The following is a 20,250-nucleotide window of genomic DNA, read 5'->3' on the forward strand; positions in this document are numbered from 1 at the left end:
CTCACCATCGTGTGATAAGATATCTGTTGATCAGCACCTTACATTGTTATTATCACAACCCCGCTGTGATTGGAACTTACTTCTGCAAATACTTATACTTCAGGATTGTCTGGTCCCTCGAATTCTGCTGAATAATATGTGTAAGTATAAAATGATGTTTTATAACCAACACAGTTTCTAATTAAATCTTTGATGGGACTGGAAAAAACTGAATGCTCACAGAGTAAGCCTCATAGAATTTAAGGGCCTACTGTTTTGTTTTGTAAAGCATAGCCTTGAAAACTTGTTTTATAAATCTGATCAATTTTTATCATCTAGGTACAAAGTGCACCAATATTGCATCTCCATACATTCGATGTTGTTACCCAGTGCTAAAGATATGTAAAAAAGATGATTGGATGCCCCGGAAATGTGCAGGGATATCTAATGATGTGCAATGGTAATTTTCACATCACTCACGTCCCTGTAGTACAACTGATCTTGCCAGCCCAGCTGGAAGGTTGATGCCTATCTTGGAATCAGTTAACGATGCAGTTTACCGCACTGTTGCCAGCGAGTCCAAGACATCCATTTTCTTGCATGTTGGTTTGTTCTGTGTTTATTTTCCTGGTAATCTCTTACATCATTGCTACATTTGTAGACGATGTCCTCATCCACCCTAATTCGGTTTTGGAACACCTAAACCTTATTTCTCCCACCCTGATCAATTCCACACTATCTGATTCTCCCTTCCAAATTTTTTTCCATACTCACTCTCCTCTCTTTGCAAACATCTTTTCCTCAACATCCATCCTTTACAATTATCCCCAAGCCTCCTCTGAACTTACTTCCTCCATCATGTTCAAAATTATTTTTATTTGTCTTATTATCTTTACAAATATACTGCCTTACTGACAAGCCTAATGATTGGATTGAACAGTGTCTGAACAGTGAAGAAACGTTGGAACCATTGGGTCAATATGGTGCGCAGGTGCTGTTCACCGAATGGTACATTTTTGTGCCCTAGAATCATCTAATATATGTCCCCTCAATTACTGGTAAATTGTCAAGAGAGTCAAGAGTATTTACATAGAAACATAGAAAATAGGTGCAGGAGGAGGCCATTCGGCCCCGAGCCAGCACCGCCATTCTCCCCATATCTCTTGATTCCACCAGCCACTGTAGCTCTATCTAACTCTCTCTTAAATCCATCCAGTGATTTTGCCTCCACTGTCCTCTGTGGCAGGGAATTCCACAAATTCACAACTCTCTGGGTGAAAAAGCTTTTTCTCACCTCAGTCTTAAATGGCTTCCCCTTTAGAAACATAGAAACATAGAAATTAGGTGCAGGAGTAGGCCATTCGGCCCTTCGAGCCTGCACCGCCATTCAATATGATCATGGCTGATCATCCAACTCAGTATCCTGTACCTGCCTTCTCTCCATACCCCCCTGATCCCCTTAGCCACAAGGGCCACATCTAACTCCCTCTTAAATATAGCCAATGACTGGCCTCAACTACCCTCTGTGGCAGAGAGTTCCAGAGATTCACCACTCTCTGTGTGAAAAAAGTTCTTCTTTATCCTAAGACTGTGTCCCCTGGTTCTGGACTCCCCCAACATTGGGAACATTTTTCCTGCATCTAGCTTGTCCAATCCTTTTATAATTTTATGTTTCTATAAGATACCCCCTCATCCTTCTAAACTCCAGTGAATCCAAGCCTTGTATTTTCAATCTTTCCTCATATTTTGTTTCAGCCTCACTGAGGATCAAATGATAATAAATATTGTATTGTAATGTATTGTATTGTATATGACAGTCCCGCCATCCCAGCGATCAATCTCGTGAACCTACGCTGCACTGCCTCAATCAGAAGGATGCCCTTCCTCAAATTAGGGAGACCAAAACTGTACACAATATTCCAGATGTGGTCTTACCAGAGCCCTAAGCAACTGCAGCAGAACCTCTTTACTCCTATACTGATATCCTCTTGTTATGAACGCCAACATTCCATTAGCTTTCTTCACTGCCTGCTGTACCTGCACGCCAACTTTCAGTGACGAGGACACCCAGTTTCACCCCAACACCGAGCCTAGCGGCACTCCACTCGCCACTGCCTGCCATTCTGGAAAGGATCCGTTCACTCCTACTCTTTGCTTCCTGTCTGCCAACCAATTTTCTATCCACGTCAACGACCTACCCCCAATTCCAATTTTAGTCACCAGTCTCCCGTGCGGGACGTTCTTAAAGGCTTTCTGAAAGTCTAGGTACACAACATCCACTGGCTCCCCTTCATCCATTTTACTTGTCACATCCTCAAAAAATTCCAGAATCGGAATCGTTTATTGTCATTTGAACGTAAGTTCAAACAAAATTAGGTTTCTGCAGTCATAACAACAAACAAAAACTAAAAAAACGAACACAATTACTCAATTCTACACAAACATCCATCACAGTGAATCCCCAAACACCTCCTCACTGTGATGGAAGGCAAAAGTCTTATCACTTCCCCATTCTCTGTGCCCATTCCCCACCCGCAGTCAAGCAGCCAAACTGCTGCATCGAGCCGATCGAGGCTCCTGATGTGAGATGTTAGAGCCCCCCTGGCGGTCGATGGTAAGTCCTGTGGCCGTTTAAGCTGCGGCGGCGATATAAGGCCACGTTCTGGGTTGATTTAAACCCCTTGATTCGGGCGGGCGAAGTTTGCCGTTGTGGGAGCTACGAAAAGCGGGCCCCCACCAGGAACCCGCGAGCTCCCGATGTTACCGCTCACAGGGTCTGAAGCCGAAGCTCAGAAGCTCCGAAGTCAGGTCGCAGTCGCGCGCCACCTCAGCTCTCCGCACTCCGAGGTCAGCCAGCTCCGCGATGGTGAGTCCGCAGGCTCTGCGACTGGAGCCCCAGGTCGATTCCAGTTGGAGGCCGCCGGATCCACGCTGTTAGGCCCTAACGACAACGGAGACTCGACAAGGAAGAAGTCGGGTCCCCGTACAGGGAAGAGATTAAAAAGTTTCCCCCACCCGCCCCCCACATATACACAACTGAAAATAATATAAAAACTAAAACCAACCAATCCACTGAACAGGACAAAAAGGAAAAAAAGACAGAAGAACTGCAGAGGCTGCTGCCGACAGGCGCCGCCATCTTGTCCTTCAAATTATCATTTTCCTTTCATAAATCCATGCTAACTTGGACTGCTATCCAAATACCCCATTATTATCTCTTTAATGATTGACTCCAGCATCTTTCCCTCCACCGAAGTCAGGCTAACTGGTCTGTAATTCCCCGTTTTCTCTCTCGCTCCTTTCTTGAAAAGTGGGATAACATTAGGTATCCTCCAATCCACAGGAACTGATCCTGCATCTATTGAACATTGGAAAATGATCACTAATGCGTCCACTATTTCTAGAGCCACGTCCCTGAGGACCCTGGGATGCAGACCATCAGGCCCAGGGGATTTATCCTCCTTCAGTCCTATTAGCCTACCCAACACTATTTCTCGCCTAATTAAAAATTCTTTCAGTTCCTCTACCCCCTAGATGCTCTGTCCTCCAGTACTTCTGGGAGATTGTTTGTGTCTTCCTTAGTGAAGACAGATCCGAAGTACCTGTTCAACTCTTCTGCCATTTCCTTGTTCCCCATGATAATTTCACCCCTGTCTGCCTTCAAGGATCCCACATTTGACTTTGCTACTCTTTTTCCCTACCCTATCTAAAGAAGCTTTTACTGTCCATTATATTACTGGCCAGGTTCCCCTCGTACTTCATCTTTTCAGCTTGTATAGCATCTCCCCTCCCCCCCCCTCTCCCCCCCCCCTCTCCCCCCCCCTCTCCCCCCTCCCCTCCTCCCTCCTCCCCTCCCTCCTCCCTCCCCCCCCTCTCCCCCCCCTCTCCTCCCCCCCTCTCCCTCCCGCTCTCCCCCCCCCCCCTTCTCCCCCCCCCCTCTCCCCCCCCCCCCTCTCCCCCCCCTCTATCAGTTAATTGGGGTTTCGTCTTCGTACTCTTTCAGTTTTTTGGCGTTTCGGCCTCGTTTCCATTCGGTTCTTTAGCTTCAATTTCTTTGCTTTGGCTTCTCATCCGTCGGCGCCCCATCCGGGTACGAAAATGAAAAAGGTAGAGCTAGTGGATGTAGTGTACCTGGACTTTCAGAAAGCCTTTGATAAGGTCCCACACAGGAGATTAGTGGGCAAAATTAGAGCACATGGTATTGGGGGTAGGGTATTGACATGAATAGAAAATTGGTTGCCAGACAGGAAACAAAGAGTAGGGATTAACAGGTTCCTTTCAGAATGGCAGGCAGTGAATAGTGGGGTGCCGCAAGGCTCGGTGCTGGGAATAAAAAGGAATTAAGAGTAACATCAGCAAGTTTGCAGATGACACAAAGCTGGGTGTCATTGTGAACTGTGAAGAGGATGCTATGAGAATGCAGATTGACTTGGACAGTTTGGGTGAGTGGGCAGATGCATGGCAGATGCAGTGGAATGTGGATAAATGTGAAGTTATCCACTTTGGAGGCAAGAACGAGAAGGCATGAAGTAAATGAGGTGCTTGAGGAATGTAAAAAGAATCTTAAGAAAGAAATTAGAAAAGCTAAAAGAAGATATTAGGTTGCTTTGGCAAGTAAGGTGAAAGTAAATCCAAAGGGTTTCTACAGCTATAGTAATAGCAAAAGGATAACGAGGGATAAAATTGGTCCATTGGAGAGACAGAGTGGACAGCTATCTGCAGAGCCAAAAGAGATGGGGGAGATATTGAACAATTTCTTTTCTTCGGTATTCACCAAGGAGAAGGATATTGAATTATGTGAGGTAAGGGAAACTAGTAGAGTAGCTTTGGATACTATGAGTTTCAAAGTAAAAAAAGTGCTGACACTTTTGAGAAATATAAAAGTGGATAAGTCTCCAGGTCCGGACAGGATATTCCCTAGGACATTGAGGGAAGTGTAGAAATATCTGGGGCTATGACAGAAATATTTCAAATGTCATTAGAAACGGGAATAGTCCCCAATGATTGGTGTACTGCGCATGTTGTTCCATTGTTTAAAAAGGGTTATAAGAGTAAACCTAGCAATTATAGACCTGTTAGCTTGACTTCAGTGGTGGGCAAATTCATGGAAAAGATACTTAGAAATAATATATATAAGCATCTGGATAAACAGGGTCTGATTAGGAACAGTCAACATGGATTTGTGCCTGGAAGGTCATGTTTGACTAATCTTCTTGAATTTTTTGAAGTGGTTACTAAGGAAATTGATGAGGGTAAAGCAGTGGATGTTGTCTATATGGACTTTAGTAAGGCCTTTGACAAGGTTCCTCATGGAAGGTTGGTTAAGAAGGTTCATGTTGGGTATAAATGCAGGAGTAGCAAGATGGATTCAACAGTGGCTGAATGGGAGACGCCAGAGGGTAATGGTGGATGGCTGTTTGTCGGGTTGGAGGCAGGTGACTAGTGGGATGCCTCAGGGATCTGTGTTGGGTCCTTTGTTGTTTGTCATGTACATCAATGATCTGGACGAAGGTGTGCTAAATTGGATTAGTAAGTATGCAGATGATACCAAGATAGGGGGTGTTGTGGATAATGAAGAGGATTTCCAAAGTCTACAGAGTGATTTAGGCCATTTGGAAGAATGGGCTGAAATATGGCAGATGGAGTTTAATGCTGATAAATGTGAGGTGCTACACCTTGGCAGGACAAATCAAAATAGGACGTACATGGTAAATGGTAGGGAATTGAAGAATACAGTTGAACAGAGGGATCTGGGAATAACCATGCATAGTTGCTTGAAGGTGGAATCTCATATAGATAGGGTGGTAAAGAAAGCTTTTGGTATGCTAGCTTTTATAAATCAGAGCGTTGAGTATAGAAGCTGGGATGTAATGTTAAAATTGTACAAGGCATTGGTGAGACCAAATCTGGAGTATGGTGTCCAATTTTGGTCGCCCAATTATAGGAAGGATGTCAACAAAATAGAGAGAGTACAGAGGAGATTTACTAGAATGTTCCCTGGGTTTCAACAACTAAGTTACAGAGAAAGGTTGAATAAGTTAGGTCTTTATTCTCTGGAGCGCAGTAGGTTAAGGGGGGACTTGATAGAGATCTTTAAAATGATGAGAGGGATAGACAGAGTTGATGTGGACAAGCTTTTCCCTTTGAGAATAGGGAAGATTCAAACACGAGGACATGACTTCAGAATTAAGGGACAGAAGTTTAGGGGTAACATGAGGGGGAACTTCTTTACTCAGAGAGTGGTAGCGGTGTGGAATGAGCTTGCAGTGGAAGTGGTGGAGGCAGGTTCCTTGGTATCATTTAAAAATAAATTGGATAGGCATATGGATGAGAAGGGAATGGAGGGTTATGGTATGAGTGCAGGCAGGTGGGACTAAGGGAAAATAATTGTTCGGCACGGACTTGTAGGGCCGAGATGTCCTGTTTCCGTGCTGTAATTGTTACATGGTTATATGGCAGATTATTATCTGAATGGTGTCGGGTTAGGAAAAGGGGAAGTACAACGAGACTTGGGTGTCCTAATACATCAGTCACTGAAAGTAAGCATGCAGGTACAACATGGGGTGGAAGATTGCAACCTTCAGCCCTGTTTCAACGAATGCAATCAACCTGGCGTGCACATTCAAATAGGATCCAATAGAACAAGTTGTTCTACAACTTTAGGCTGTGCACGCCATACACAAGAAGAAGAAGGTACAACAGGCAGTGAAGAAAGCTAATGGCGTTAGCCTTCATAGCGAGAGGAGTTGAGTATAGGAGCAAAGAGATCCTTCTGCAGTTGTATAGGGCCCTGGTGAGACGACACCTGGAGTATTGTGTGTAGTTTTGGTCTCCTAATTTGAGGAAGGACATTCTTGCTATTGAGGGAGTGCACCGTAGGTTCGCGAGGTTAATTCCCGGGATGGCGGGACTGTCATATGATGAAAGAATGGAGCGACTGGGCTTATATTCATTGGAATTTAGAAGGATGAGAGGGCATCTTATAGAAACATATGAAATTATTAAGGGATTGGACACGCTAGATGTAGGAAACGTGTTCCTGATGTTGGGGGACTCCAGATCCTGGGACCACAGTCTAAGAATAAAGGGTAGGCCATTTAGAACTGAGATGAGGAAAAACTTTTTCACACAGAGAGTTGTGAATTTGTGGAATTCTCTCCCTCAGAAGGCAGTGGAGGCCGATTCAGTGGATGCATTCAAAAGAGAGTTAGATAGAGCTCTTAGGGCTAGCGGAATCAAGCGATATGGGGAGAAGGCAGGAATGGGGACTGATTATGGATGATCAGCAGTGATCACATTGAATGGGGGTGCTGGCTCGAATGGCCAAATGGCCTACTCCTGCACCTATTATCTATATATATATCTATGTATTAGATGGTCCCATCAAAAAAATGCCAAGGACCACTCAGTCCTGCTTGTGCTTCTAAAACAAATTGTGCCTCCTGCTGCGGTATTTCAAGGTATTGGAACTTTCTCTTGTTGTACCATTCAAATGAAACTCCATTCCCTAAACACTGGCTGGGCATTTGAATCTTGTAAGATAGCAAGTAGACTTGTCAATCAGGAGCACACCATTTGGACTGATGAGCATGCACTGGTAAGATAAATATATTCTTCAAGGATGATGTGACCACAAAGATCTATCAAATGACTAGTGTTTGTTCTATGGGAGAAACGTTTTCTGCAATTAATTAAGTCAAGAGTGTTTTATTGTCATATGACCCAAAAAGAACAATTATATTCTTACCTGCTGCAGCACTACAGAATATGTAAATATAGTATACTGTAAACAAAATACTGTATGTACACACAAAAAAACCCCAATAATAGTGCAATGATAACAATAATAGTCTATTGTAGTTCAGAGCTTATTTGAGGCTGCAGTGTTTAATAGCCTGATGGCTGTAGGGAAGAAGTTGTTCCTGAACCTGGACGTTACAGTTTGCAGGCTCCTGTACCTTATTCCTGATGGCAGAAGTGAAATGAGTGTATGGCCAGGATGATGTGGGTCTCTGATGATGCTGGCTGCCTTTTTGAGGCAGCGATTCCAGAAAATCCCTTTGATGGTGGGGAGGTCAGAGCAGGTGATGGACTGGGCAGTGTTCATGACTTTTTGCAGTCTGGGCAGTGTTCACGACTTTTTACTGTACACCAGTAGAAGTTCAAGAGAATCCTCTCTGACATACCAAATCTGCGTAATCTTCTCAGGAAGTAGAGGCGTTGATGTACTTTCTTTATTGCATTAGTGTGCTGGGTCCAGGAAAGATCTTCGGATATATGCACGCCCAGGAATTTGACGTTTTTGACTCGCCACCATTCACTCTCATTGATATAAACTGGATTGTGAGTCCTCATCCTTCCTCTTCCAAAGTCCACAATCAGTTCCTTGGTTTTACTGATGTTGAGAGACAGGTTATTGTGCTGGCACCATTTGGTCAATCGGTCGATCTCACTTCTATACTCTGACTTATCACCATTTGTATTTCGTCCAACCACAGTGGTGTCATCAGCGAACTTGATGATGGAGTTCGCCCTATGTCCGGCTACACGATCATGAGTATAGAGTGAGTAGAGCAGGGGGCTGAGCACGCAGCCTTGAGGTGCTCCTGTACTGACTGTTACTGAGGATGAAGTATTTCTGCCAATTCAAACAGACTATGGTCTGTGGATGAGGAAGTCATGGATCCAATTGCAGAGGGATGCGCAGACATAGTTCCGTGAGCTTGGTAGCCAACTTTTTTTTGTATCAAAAAATTATTTATTTACATTTCAACATGATACAAACAAAACCATACCCACCACCATATTACAGAATCACGAAACTATTCAGACATTAAATTCCAATCAACTATGTTACAAATAACACCACCTTCTCCAACACCACCTGGGCACGAATGTAAAGAGGCAAACATCTGGCTCCGACAAAGCCCTCTTCCGCCTGGTGCCTGTGACTTGTGGATGGCCAGCTTGGCCAGGCCTAGGATCAATCCCAACCAGGACATCTTCAGCCCTGCAAACTCCCAAGATCCCGTCACCGGTCCTTCGGTCACTGACAGCAGAGCCACTCCTCCCCCTATGGACCCAAGGTGGAGTGGCGATGCTCCTTGCCCTCTGGACCCTGGCTACAAGGGACGCTCTACTGGTTCCTCTACCCTCAACAGGAACGACGCTGCTCTTGGTCTTGGTGTCCTTCTTCAGGTCGTTCAAGAAGGACCTGAGCTGACGCTAATCGTTCCCCTTCACCCCCTGCACCCCCTTACCCCTCCCCCGCCTTCTGAGGATGTGGTTCAGAGAGCTGGTGAGCCCGTGTAGGTTTGGCCATTGGAGCGAAGCCAGTCTGGGCTGATGTTGGGCTCCTTTGGTGGCCGTGATGAACTTGCGGATTTCCTCCACTGGAATGAGTGGAGTGGTGTCGGGGGGAGCGAGTACATCCATTGATTCATTGTACGAGGAGTCCCCTTCCACCCGCTCACTGCAGATGGAGTCACCCTTCCCATCCCCGGACACACCCTTAGTGTTTGATACTCTTGCCCCACCCTGTGTGGTGGTTGCCTCTGCCCCACCCGCTGGTCTCACCTCCACCTCAGTCCCAGCCCTGAGGCCAGTGGTAGAGGGGCCACCCCCCTGATGTACCCGGGGAGTCAAGACCATCGACAGTGGGGGCAACTATCCCTCCACTAGTTGGGCCCAGAGTGGACTCTGGTGCACCAGACTCAGGGAGTCCCTCTGGAACCAGGTCGTGAGGGAGAGAAGGGCTGGTTTCCCCAACCCCTTACCAGCCTACAGTCTCTAACTCCAGAGGTGTGCTCCGCGCCTCATCCTGGGTGGGTTGTTCCTGGGAGGGAGGGTGGCAAAGTGGGAGGGAGGGTAGCAAGGTGGTGTCGCCTTGAACGTCGATAATGGCGGCACCCCTGAAAAACTGCTGCGTCACCACCTCCAACCGGCTATCTCGGCTCTCCTGCGTTTCCTGGTGAGCTGCTGACCTTCGCAGGCAATCTCGGCTGTTCTTCGCTGCTCCTACAGTAACAAAAGGGACTTGCCTGCAGTCTTGTTGTTGGAAGCCTTTTATCTCTGTCGATCTTGCCGAGAGAAAGGCGGCATAGACTTCAGCTCCAGGCTCCAAGGCCGCAGAAAGCGGTAGAGACGGTGCAGTTACAGAAATCCTCCCACACCACACGAAAGCCAGACTGGCCCGGTCAACACTGACGATGCAGTAAGCGGGGTTGTTCTGGACGCAGGTGTAAAAGTCCAGAAAGATTTTCTCCTCTCTTTTAGTGAGCCGCAGCTCCTGGCAGGTTGCCAGCCAGTTGTGGGAGTTCGACAGTTAGTTGATAAGACTGCTCGCAGTCCCAAAAACAAGCAGAAACTTTAAAACAAGTCTCTGCAACGTCGCAGCGATACACAAAGATGTTTAAAGTACCGCTGTATCTTCTCCGAATTCCATAAAGATGATAAAACACACTACTTCTTGTTTCTGGTTGTTCCTAATCACCACACCTCCTCGCGTAATCAACTTTTTTTTTTTTTTTAATCAAAAAATGTATTCAATTATTAAAAAATAATATTTACACTACAATAAAACAAGCCAGAACCCACCACCATAAATACAATACAAACATATATCCATACTAAACTATTATACAATTATGATACAATCCTTATTGAGGATACGCGTAATCAACTTGGAGGGGATGATGGTATTGAACGCCGGGCTGTAGTATGTAAACAACAGCTTGACGTAAGGATTCAAGCTAGGAGGTTGATAGTGGATTAGTGACCGAGTGAAGTGGATGTATGGTATTCTTGTGGCAAAGTCGATAGTAATTTTAAATTAACAGAAGCAGCCTCTGAGGTTGTAAAAGTTTTAGGTTAGGTTTAGGTTTATAATTGTCATGTATACCAAGGTATAGTGAAAAGCTTTGTTTTGCATGCGATCCAATCAGATCAAATAATACTATATTTAAATACAATCAAATGAAACTCAAGTACAAAGAGTAGAGCAAATAGCAAGATACAGCGTAGAATATAGTTCTCAACATTGTAGCTTCTCATAATTGTAAATTGTCCCTAGTAAATAGTAAATAGTGCTAGTGTGCGGGATGATCTCTAAATCTCTAATCTGTAAAGGACCATTTAGAAGCCTGATGATAACAGAGGGGAAGTTTCTAAGTCTGAAAATAACAGAGGGGAGGTCTCTAAGTCTGAAAATAACATTTCAGTTTTGGCAGCAAAGGCTCATGGAAAGGTTGAAAAAAGTGGATAATAATGAGAGATCTGCTTAAGAGTGTGAGTGGATTCACTATTTTGGGAGTCCAGTGGTCAGTACAGATTTTGGAAGATTTTACTTTGACAAGTTGGGAGCCAATCTTCCGGTGGAAGACTACTCCCAGAAGACTATACAGGATGAAACACCAGAGTCTAAGGGCAGGTTATCACAGATGGCCTGCCAGTCTCCAGAAAATTCATGTATTAAATAAGAATGTAAGCTAGTAAAAAAGATAAAACAAGCTTCTAAGGGCTTCCTAGTATGCACAAATAGAAGGACCTTGAAATCCCTGAATCATGTGAGGCTGGACCCTTTTATAAATAAAAGGCCTATTTTTTATTAATCTAACTAAGCCCAATTTAGACATTTAATTATATATTTCATCATTGCCCAAGCAATCAGCGTACACCTGGTTTGAAAGATGACTTGCTGTCATAGAGATATACAGCACAGAATCCCTTTGGCCCAACTCGGCCATGCTGAGCTGACTAACCAAGCTAGTCCCACTTGCTTGCATCTGGCCTGTATCCCCTCCAAACCCTTCCTGTCCATGTAGCTGTCCAAGTATATTTGAAATGTTGTATTTGTACCCATTTCTACTACTTCCTCTGACTGCTCATTCCATATTCGGACCACCCTCTGTGTGAAAAATTCGCCCCTCGGGTCCCTTTTAAAACTTGCACCTTAAACCTATGATTTCTAGGTTTTAGATGATCCTACCTTGGGGAAAGGACAGTAACTATTCAACTTACTATGCCCCTCATGATTTTATGAATCTCAGTGAGACACCCCTCAGTCTCCAATATGCCAGAGGAAAAAAAAAATTATCCACCCTCTTCTTATAACTCAATCCAGCCAGACCAAGTAATATCCTTGTCAATCTTTTTTCACCTTTTCTAGGGTGATGTTATCCTTCCTATAGCAAGGAAACCATAATATACACAGAACTCCAATATGGCCATACCAACTCGTGTGCAGCTGTATCTTTATGTCCCAACACATTATGCACAAATAACTTTGATCAATAAAGGCAGGCATGCCAAATACCTTCTTCACCACCCTGTCTACCTGTATCTCCATTTCCAAGGAACTATGTAGCTATACCCTAAGATCACTGTCCTACAATATTCCCCCTGGCCCTATGTTTACCATGTATGTTTTGCTGTGCTGTGCTTATCAAAATACAACACCTCGCATTTCTCTGAATTAAATTCCATTTGCATTTCCTTGGCCGTGTCGTAATCGTAAATAGCCTTTTTCTCTGTCCACCATATCACAATTTTAATGCCATCTGCAAACTCACTAACCATGCCAACCATGCCACTAATGAACAACAGTGGACACAGCACCAATTGCTGTGGCACCTCACTCATCACAAGTCTTCAGTTGGAAAATCAAGCTTCTGCCACAACCTTATGTCTCCCACCTTTAAGGCAATTCCATATCCAGCTTGTTAGCTCAGTCTGGATCCTATATGGTCTAACCTTCCAGATCAGCCTGACATGTGGCACCTTGTCAAAGGCCTTGCCAAAGTTCATGTAGATAACATCTACCATACTGTCCTCATCAATCTTTTGGGTCACCTCTACAAAAAAATCAATTAAATTCATGAGACGTGATTCTCCAATAAATTTCCTTTGGGATCCCAGCAAATTATTAATTTTATCAAAATATATGTGTTTTCACTGCATGCTTTTTAATGAGCTAATACTTTTTGAAGGAATTTGATGTTTTAAATAATGCTCAGATTGATCGAGATTACTGACAATTGTTGATTGTAAAGTATATAATTCCATTTCATAGTGATCTTTTTCAACAAAATCAGAGACCCAATTTTAGTATATTCCTAACCTGTGTAATCTCTTATTTTATTAAATGTATACTTGGCAGAAAATCTCCTGTTTTACTTATGTTTTATTACATTGCTTACAGTTTTACTGGTGATATTCTTCCTGAAAACACTTTTTTTTTGTTTTCTAGCAACTGATCCAAAAAATGTTGTTGATGAATACATTGAAGAAAAACAATCAGCATTGATAGAAGCAATTGTGATGGTAATGGCATACTGCAAATCATTGCCCAAAGATCTTGGAATTGTTCTTGAAGGCTACATGGACAAACATCAGCTGTGGAATAAATTGTGTTACTTAGCAGGTGTGGTGAAGCAATGGTATAATTTGTTTAAAACATGCATAATAATAATAATAATACATTTTATTTATGGGCGCCTTTCAAGAGTCTCAAGGACACCTTACAAAAATTTAGCAGGTAGAGGAAAAACATGTAAGGGGAATGAAATAAATAGTAGAGACATGACTAGTACACAAAGTAAAGACAGAATTCAATTCAAAACACAATATGAGGCAATTAATGCACAGATGAAAAGTGAGGGGGACGTGGGGCTAAGAATAGGCAGAGGTGAAGAGATGGGTCTTGAGGCGGGACTGAAGATGGTGAGGGACACGGAATTGCGGATCAGTTGGGAGAAGGAGTTCCAGAGCCTGGGAGCTGCCCTGGAGAAGGCTCTGTCCCTAAAACTACGGAGGTTGGACTTGTGGATAGAGAGGAGACCGGCTGATGTGGATCTGAGGGACCGTGAGGGTTGGTAGGGGGAGAGGAGGTCAGTGAGATATGGGGGGGCAGATGGTGGAGGGCTTTGTAGGTGAGGATAAGGATTTTGTAGGTGATCCGGTGGGAGATGGGAAGCCAGTGAAGTTGTTTGAGGACTGGAGTGATGTGATGCCAGGATTTGGTGTGGGTGATGAGTCGGGCGGCTGCGTTCTGGACCAATGTATGCATATTAATGTGAACATTTACATTGTATTTTGATTAATCTGGAACACCAGATTAATTCCTAGGATAGTGGGTTTGTAAATCCACCAGATCAATAACTGGGCTGACATGTTTATTGCACGACGAGAGATTAAGCCAACTGTATTGTGTCTCTTGAATTTAGAAGTGATGTCACTGAAATGTACAATACATTTTAGGCCCTTACCAGGGTAAATGCAATGTTATGATTTTGCTGGCTAGGGTGTCCAGCATCAGTGGTCACAATCTCAAAATAAGGCCACACAACAAAAATAATACGAAATGTCTTCACACAGATCAGCGAATCTTCATAATTCTCCACCCATGAGCACTTTGGAGAATCAATCACTTCTTTTTCTGACACCTTCAACTTGTTTAGACTTTGGTGTAAAGAACATGGTTGCAAGCACAAGTGTTTGTTTTAAGCCTGAAAGCCTGGGGGGTGGCATGGAAGAGAGGGCAGGACTAAGTGACAGGCGGATACAAGTGAAAGGCATATTTGATAGGCAGATTGTTGGACAAAGGCTAGAGATGAAAAGACAAAAAGTGTGAGATATGGATCAAAGAGGTTCGGATTGTGAAGTCAGAGAAAGGAATGTAATTGGGAAGGGGAGAAATGGTGTGAGTCCTGGTGGGTACAGGAAATGCCTGGGGAGGGGGGGAATAAAGGAATAAAGGGTTGTCTGGGGGTTAGTTATATAAAATTGGAGAAATCAATATTCTTACCATAAGGTTGTAAGCTACCCGAGCGCTATATGAATGACCGTTTCTCCAGATTGCATGTAACCTCAATTCGGCAATACAAGTGGCCCAGGACAGAATGATCAGTATGGAAATTGGAAGGGAAGTTAAAATGGTTAGTAGTAGATTAGTAATGACATGAATGAGGTTTGAGGGGGTGCACATAGACCTCTGTCTCACCTGGAAGGACTGCTGGGGTCCCAGAATGGCCCCTTTCCGATGAAGAACGGTCAGTCCTCTGCGAGGCCTTACCTTTGTACCCTTATGCCCACACCTCAATGGGGTCTAAGCCCATAATGAAGTTGAGCTCTTCTTCCATTGTGTTCACCTCCGGGCCCTTTTCTCTGGTAAAGTCAAGTCAAGTCAAGTTTATTCGTCACATACACATACGAGATGTGCAGTGAAATGAAAAGTGGCAATGCATGCGGACTTTGTGCAAAAAGACAAACAAACAACCAAACAAACTACAAAGAGTCCAAAGAGTCCTCGCCTCCCAGTGGCCAAGATGGCGTTGTAGACGGCTGCCACGGTGTACTGCTCCTTACGGTTTTGTCTGCATTTGTTCATTTGTGTCGTCAATGGAAATCCCACAAAAATTACTTTAATGAGAGAGGAACTCATTATCATCAGACATTCAGTTCCTTCAAACATTGTTCTGGATTTCTCTCACTCACTGGATTATTTGGACATACTTGTCGACGGGGCTGTGATTATGTCCAAGGCCGTGAGACGTAGGAGGACCCGGGGGAAGCGCTCTGCAACACATGTCCGACTCTGGCAACGAAGATTACGAACACCGCTCTCGAGTATAATCCTTGCAAATCTAAGTTCTCCCAACAACAAAGCGGACAAACTGCAACTCCTTTGCCAAAAAAAAGGACTTCTCTCGAGCCGCTGACCTGTGCTTCACCGGGAACCAACCTGGCTGTATGAGTTGACCCCTGGACAATGCGCTGCTACTGGCTGGCTCTCGAGTACCGAGGCAGTGTAGGCAGTAGGGAAATCAAGAGACGGTGGAATATGCTTCTATACTAATCAGGGCTGGTACAGCAACATCACGGTACTGTCTAACCTCTGTTCTATTCTGGAATAATTTTTTATGAATTGCAAACTCTTGTATTCTCCGAGAGAATTTACTTCTTTTATTTTCGCTGGAATTTACATCCCCCCCCCCCCCCCCCCCCCAAGCCTGAAGAAGGTCTCGACCCGAAACGTCACCTACTTTTCTCCATCGATGCTGCCACACCCGCTGAGTTTCTCTAGCATTTTTTTTATACTTTTGATTTTTCCAGCATCTGCAGTTAGAAACATAGAAACATAGAAAATAGGTGCAGGAATAGGCCATTCGGCCCTTCGAGCCTGCACCGCAATTCAATATGATCATGGCTGATCATCCAACTCAGTATCCTGTACCTGCCTTCTCTCCATACCCCCTGATCCCTTTAGCCACAAGTGCCACATCTAACTCCCTCTTAAATATAGCCAATGAACTGGCCTCAACTACATTCTGTGGCAGAGAATTCCAGAGATTCACCACTCTCTGTGTAAAAAATGTTTTTCTCATCTCAGTCCTAAAAGATTTTCCCTTTATCCTTAAACTGTGACCCCTTGTTCTGGACTTCCCCACCATCAGGAACAATCTTCCTGCATCTAGCCTGTCCAACTCCTTACGAAACCCCTTAAGAACCCCTTAAGTTGCTTCTTAAACAAAATAACCCAGGTACCCCCCCCCCCCCCTTCCCCATCCACTCTGCCCCATTCACCACTTCACACCTACTTACAACATGACTCCAGTCTGCAAAGACTGGACCCTTCCCCACCCACTCCTCCCCGATCACCACCACACCCAGTTACAGCGTGACTCCAGTCTGCAAAGACTGGGCCATCGTTCACTATCCACCCCCTCCTTGCTGCCCAACATCAGTCTGGCCACTACTCCATCACTAACAATAGAAATTGAGGAGGTGCAAAAGCTATTCAGGAAACAGAAAAGCTGGTAATCTCAAGAGCCGGACAATGTTTTCCCCTGTACCTTCAAGCTCTGTGCCGAACCACTGGCACCAGTCTACACAGGCATTTTCAATCGGTCCCTGTAAACCTGCACTGTCTGCATGTTTCAAAGTCTCCACTTTTGTTCCTGTACCCAAAAAGCCAAGGATTACTGGTCTTGATGACTACAGGTCTGTCGCACTGACCTCTGTAGTCATGAATACCTTGAAAGACGTGCTGGCCCACCTGAAAAGTATCACAAACCCCCTTCCTTGACCCCCTGCAGTTTTGCATACCGGGCCAATAGATCAGTGGATGATGCAGTCAACCTCGTCCTGCACTTCATCATTCAGCACCTAGACTGCCAGGGGACCTATACAAGGATTCTGCTTGTGGATTTTAGCTCTGCATTCAATGCCATTGTGCCAGAGCTAGTACACTGCGAACTCTCCCTGCTGACTGTGCCTGAACGTCTCTGTCAGTGGATCACCAACTTCCTAACAGACAAGAAGCAGCATGTGAGGCTGGGAAAGTACATCTCGGACCCGCTGACCCTTGGCATAGGAGCACCGCAAGGCTGCGTACTCTTCCCACTCCTTTACTCTCTCTACACCAACGACTGCACCTCCACTGACTCCTCTGTCAACCTTCTAAAGTTTTCGAACAACAGAACCTTGATTGGACTGATCCAGGATGGGGAGGAATCTGCCTACAGACAGGAAGTGACACAGCTGGCGTCCTGGTGCCATCGCAACAACCTGGAGCTCGTTGCTCTGAAGACAGTGGAATTGATTGTAGACTTTAGGGGAGCTCCCCCTCCCCTCACCCCACTCACCATCAACAACACCACAGTCACAACTGTGGAGTAATTTAAGTTCTTCGGAACCATCATCTCCAGGGACCTTAAATGGGAGGCCACCATCGACTCCACAGTCAAAAAGGCCCAACAGAGGATGTACTTCCTGCAGCAGCTGAGGAAACACAGCCTGCCGCAGTTTTATACTACAAAGTTGTAATCAAGGCAGACATGGTGAGTGTGCATTGTGGATAGACAATAGACAAAAGATGTAGGAGTAGGCCATTCAGCCCTTCGAGCCAGCACCGCCATTCACTGTGATCATGGCTGATCATCCACACTCAGTACCCCGTTCCTGCCTTTTCCCCATATCATTGACTCTGCTATCTTTAAGAGCTCTATCCAACTCTCTCTTGAAACATACAAAGAATTGGCCTCCACTGCCTTCTGAGGCAGAGAATTCCACAGATTCACAACCCTCTGTGAAAAACGTTTTTCCTCATCTCCGTTCTAAATGGCTTATCCCTTATTCTTAAACTGTGGCCCCTGGTTCTGGACTCCCCCAACATCGGGAACATGTTTCACCTTCTGTCTTCACCTTCTCCATTATGGTCTGTTTGGCTGAGCCACCAAGCATGACATCCGGAGGCTGCAGCGCTTTGTTTGATCAGCTGAGAAAGTTGTTGGCTGCAACCTTCCCCTCATTGACCAACTGTACACTGTAAGGGTCAAGAAGCGGGTAAGATCATCTCTGACCTCCCTCAACCTGGCCACGAACTCTTTGAAGTACTTCCCTCTGGGAGGCGACTCCAGACTATCAAAGACGCCACAGCCAGACATAAAAACATTTTTTTCCACGAGTAGTAGCTCCACTCAACAACCAAAAGTCTGTAGCCTCTTTTTACTCTGGTATTTTATTCTCACATGTTTAAAGTATAATGTTTTATTTTTAATTGTTTGTATATCGTGTTTTTAGCCTTTTGCGAGTTAAACACCAAGGCAAATTCCTTGTATGTATACATACTTGACTAATACATTTTTAAAATTCATTATTTATTATTTATTCAGTGACAACCCCTTTTCTTGTCTCCAACATTCCTCCTCTTGCATTCCAACTGCCCTCTCTGGACTATTTTATTTCCAACTGTCGACACAACATCAACCATCTTGACTTCTCCACTCCCCTTACCTACTCCAATCTCACCCCCTCCAAATGCACAGCCCTCCGATCCCAATATTTTTGTCAAACCTACCGACAAGATGAATATTGTGGCAGGCTGACCTCTACCATGCTGAGGCCAGGTACCAGCTCTGGGATACTTCCTCATTCAGCTTGTCCATGACCCCACAGATGAACACCAAGCCATAATTTCCCAGACTGTTATTGATCCCATCACCTCTGGTGATCTACCCGCCACACCTCTCCACCCGTATGTTTACCCAGCTCAGCACTGCCCTCTTCTATCCTTTCCCCAAAATCCATAAACAGGACTGCCCTGGCAGAACCCTTCTTTCTGATTGACAATAAAATGTTATCTTGCTTGTGAGATAAATATTTTAACATGTGTGTTCTATTTCAAATCTAACAAGGGTCAACCTTCAACATTAACATCAGTATTTTACCCCTTGCATCACATTTCATTTACAAGTTGTAATCAAGACAGACATGGTGAGTGTGCATTGTGGATAGACAATAGACAAAAGGTGCAGGCGTAGGCCATTCAGCCCTTCGAGCCAGCACAGCCATTCACTGTGATCATGGCTGATCATCCAAACTCACTACCCCTTCCCTGCCTTTTCCCCATATCATCGCTATCTTTAAGAGCTCTATCCAACTCTCTCTTGAAAGCATACAGAGAATTGACCTCCACTGCCTTCTGAGGCAGAGAATTCCACAGATTCACAACCCTCTGTGAAAAAGGTTTTTTCTCATCTCCGTTCTAAATGGCTTACCCCTTATTCTTAAACTGCGGTCCAGGGTTCTGGACTCCCCCAACATCGGGAACATGTTTCCTGCAGCTAGCATGTCCAAACCCTTAATATTCTTATATGTTTCAATAAGATATCCTCTCATCCTTCTAAATTCCAGAGTATACAAGCCCAACCGCTCCATTCTATCAACATATGACATCTTCAGTCAGACATCTTCAGCATCTTCAGTCAGAGACTGATTGCACCAATGTGCAAAACGGAGAGACATAGGAAGTCTTGTATACCAGCTGCTATAAGGTTTTATAATGCACAAAAATTTTAACTTATTATGTATTGAAGATATCTGTTGAAATGTGTGGTGTTATGTCTGTCTTGAAGCTGTTGTGGCACTGTAATTTCCTGTAAAGGATTATTAAAGGTTATTCTATTCTATTCCCGCCATCTCGGGAATTAACCCCGTGAACCTACGCTGCACTCCCTCAATAGCAAGAATGTCCTTCTTCAAATTTGGAAACCAAAACTGCACACAATACTCTAGGTGTGGTGTCACCAGGGCCCCATGCAACTGCAGAAGGACCACTTTGCTGGCTCGTGGTGGGATAAAGAAAATCTCCATCAAATTGGATGTTGCCAGCATAGTTTAGTTTTTATGGAAGATATAAGGTGACAGTTTTTTCTTACTATACCTGAAATTATTTCCTATTTTAGTAAAAATCGTGATTTTTTTTTAAAAAGG

The 20,250-nt window shown here is 44.5% G+C and overlaps 1 protein-coding gene across 3 annotated transcripts in view; it reads left to right on the forward strand.

Annotated features, from left to right (window-relative positions):
- kiaa0825 (KIAA0825 ortholog) overlaps positions 1-20,250 on the forward strand; it is a 311,756-nt gene that overhangs the window by 77,959 nt on the left and 213,547 nt on the right. For all 3 annotated transcript variants that reach the window (XM_055633331.1, XM_055633332.1, XM_055633333.1), the window contains 2 exons: positions 1-140; positions 13,226-13,399. In XM_055633331.1, coding sequence (XP_055489306.1) covers positions 1-140; positions 13,226-13,399 — 314 coding nt within the window. The remainder of the gene's footprint in view (positions 141-13,225; positions 13,400-20,250) is intronic.

The sequence above is a fragment of the Leucoraja erinacea genome, chromosome 3, assembly GCF_028641065.1.
Source record: "Leucoraja erinacea ecotype New England chromosome 3, Leri_hhj_1, whole genome shotgun sequence".
In the NCBI taxonomy this organism is placed as follows: Eukaryota; Metazoa; Chordata; class Chondrichthyes; order Rajiformes; family Rajidae; genus Leucoraja; species Leucoraja erinaceus.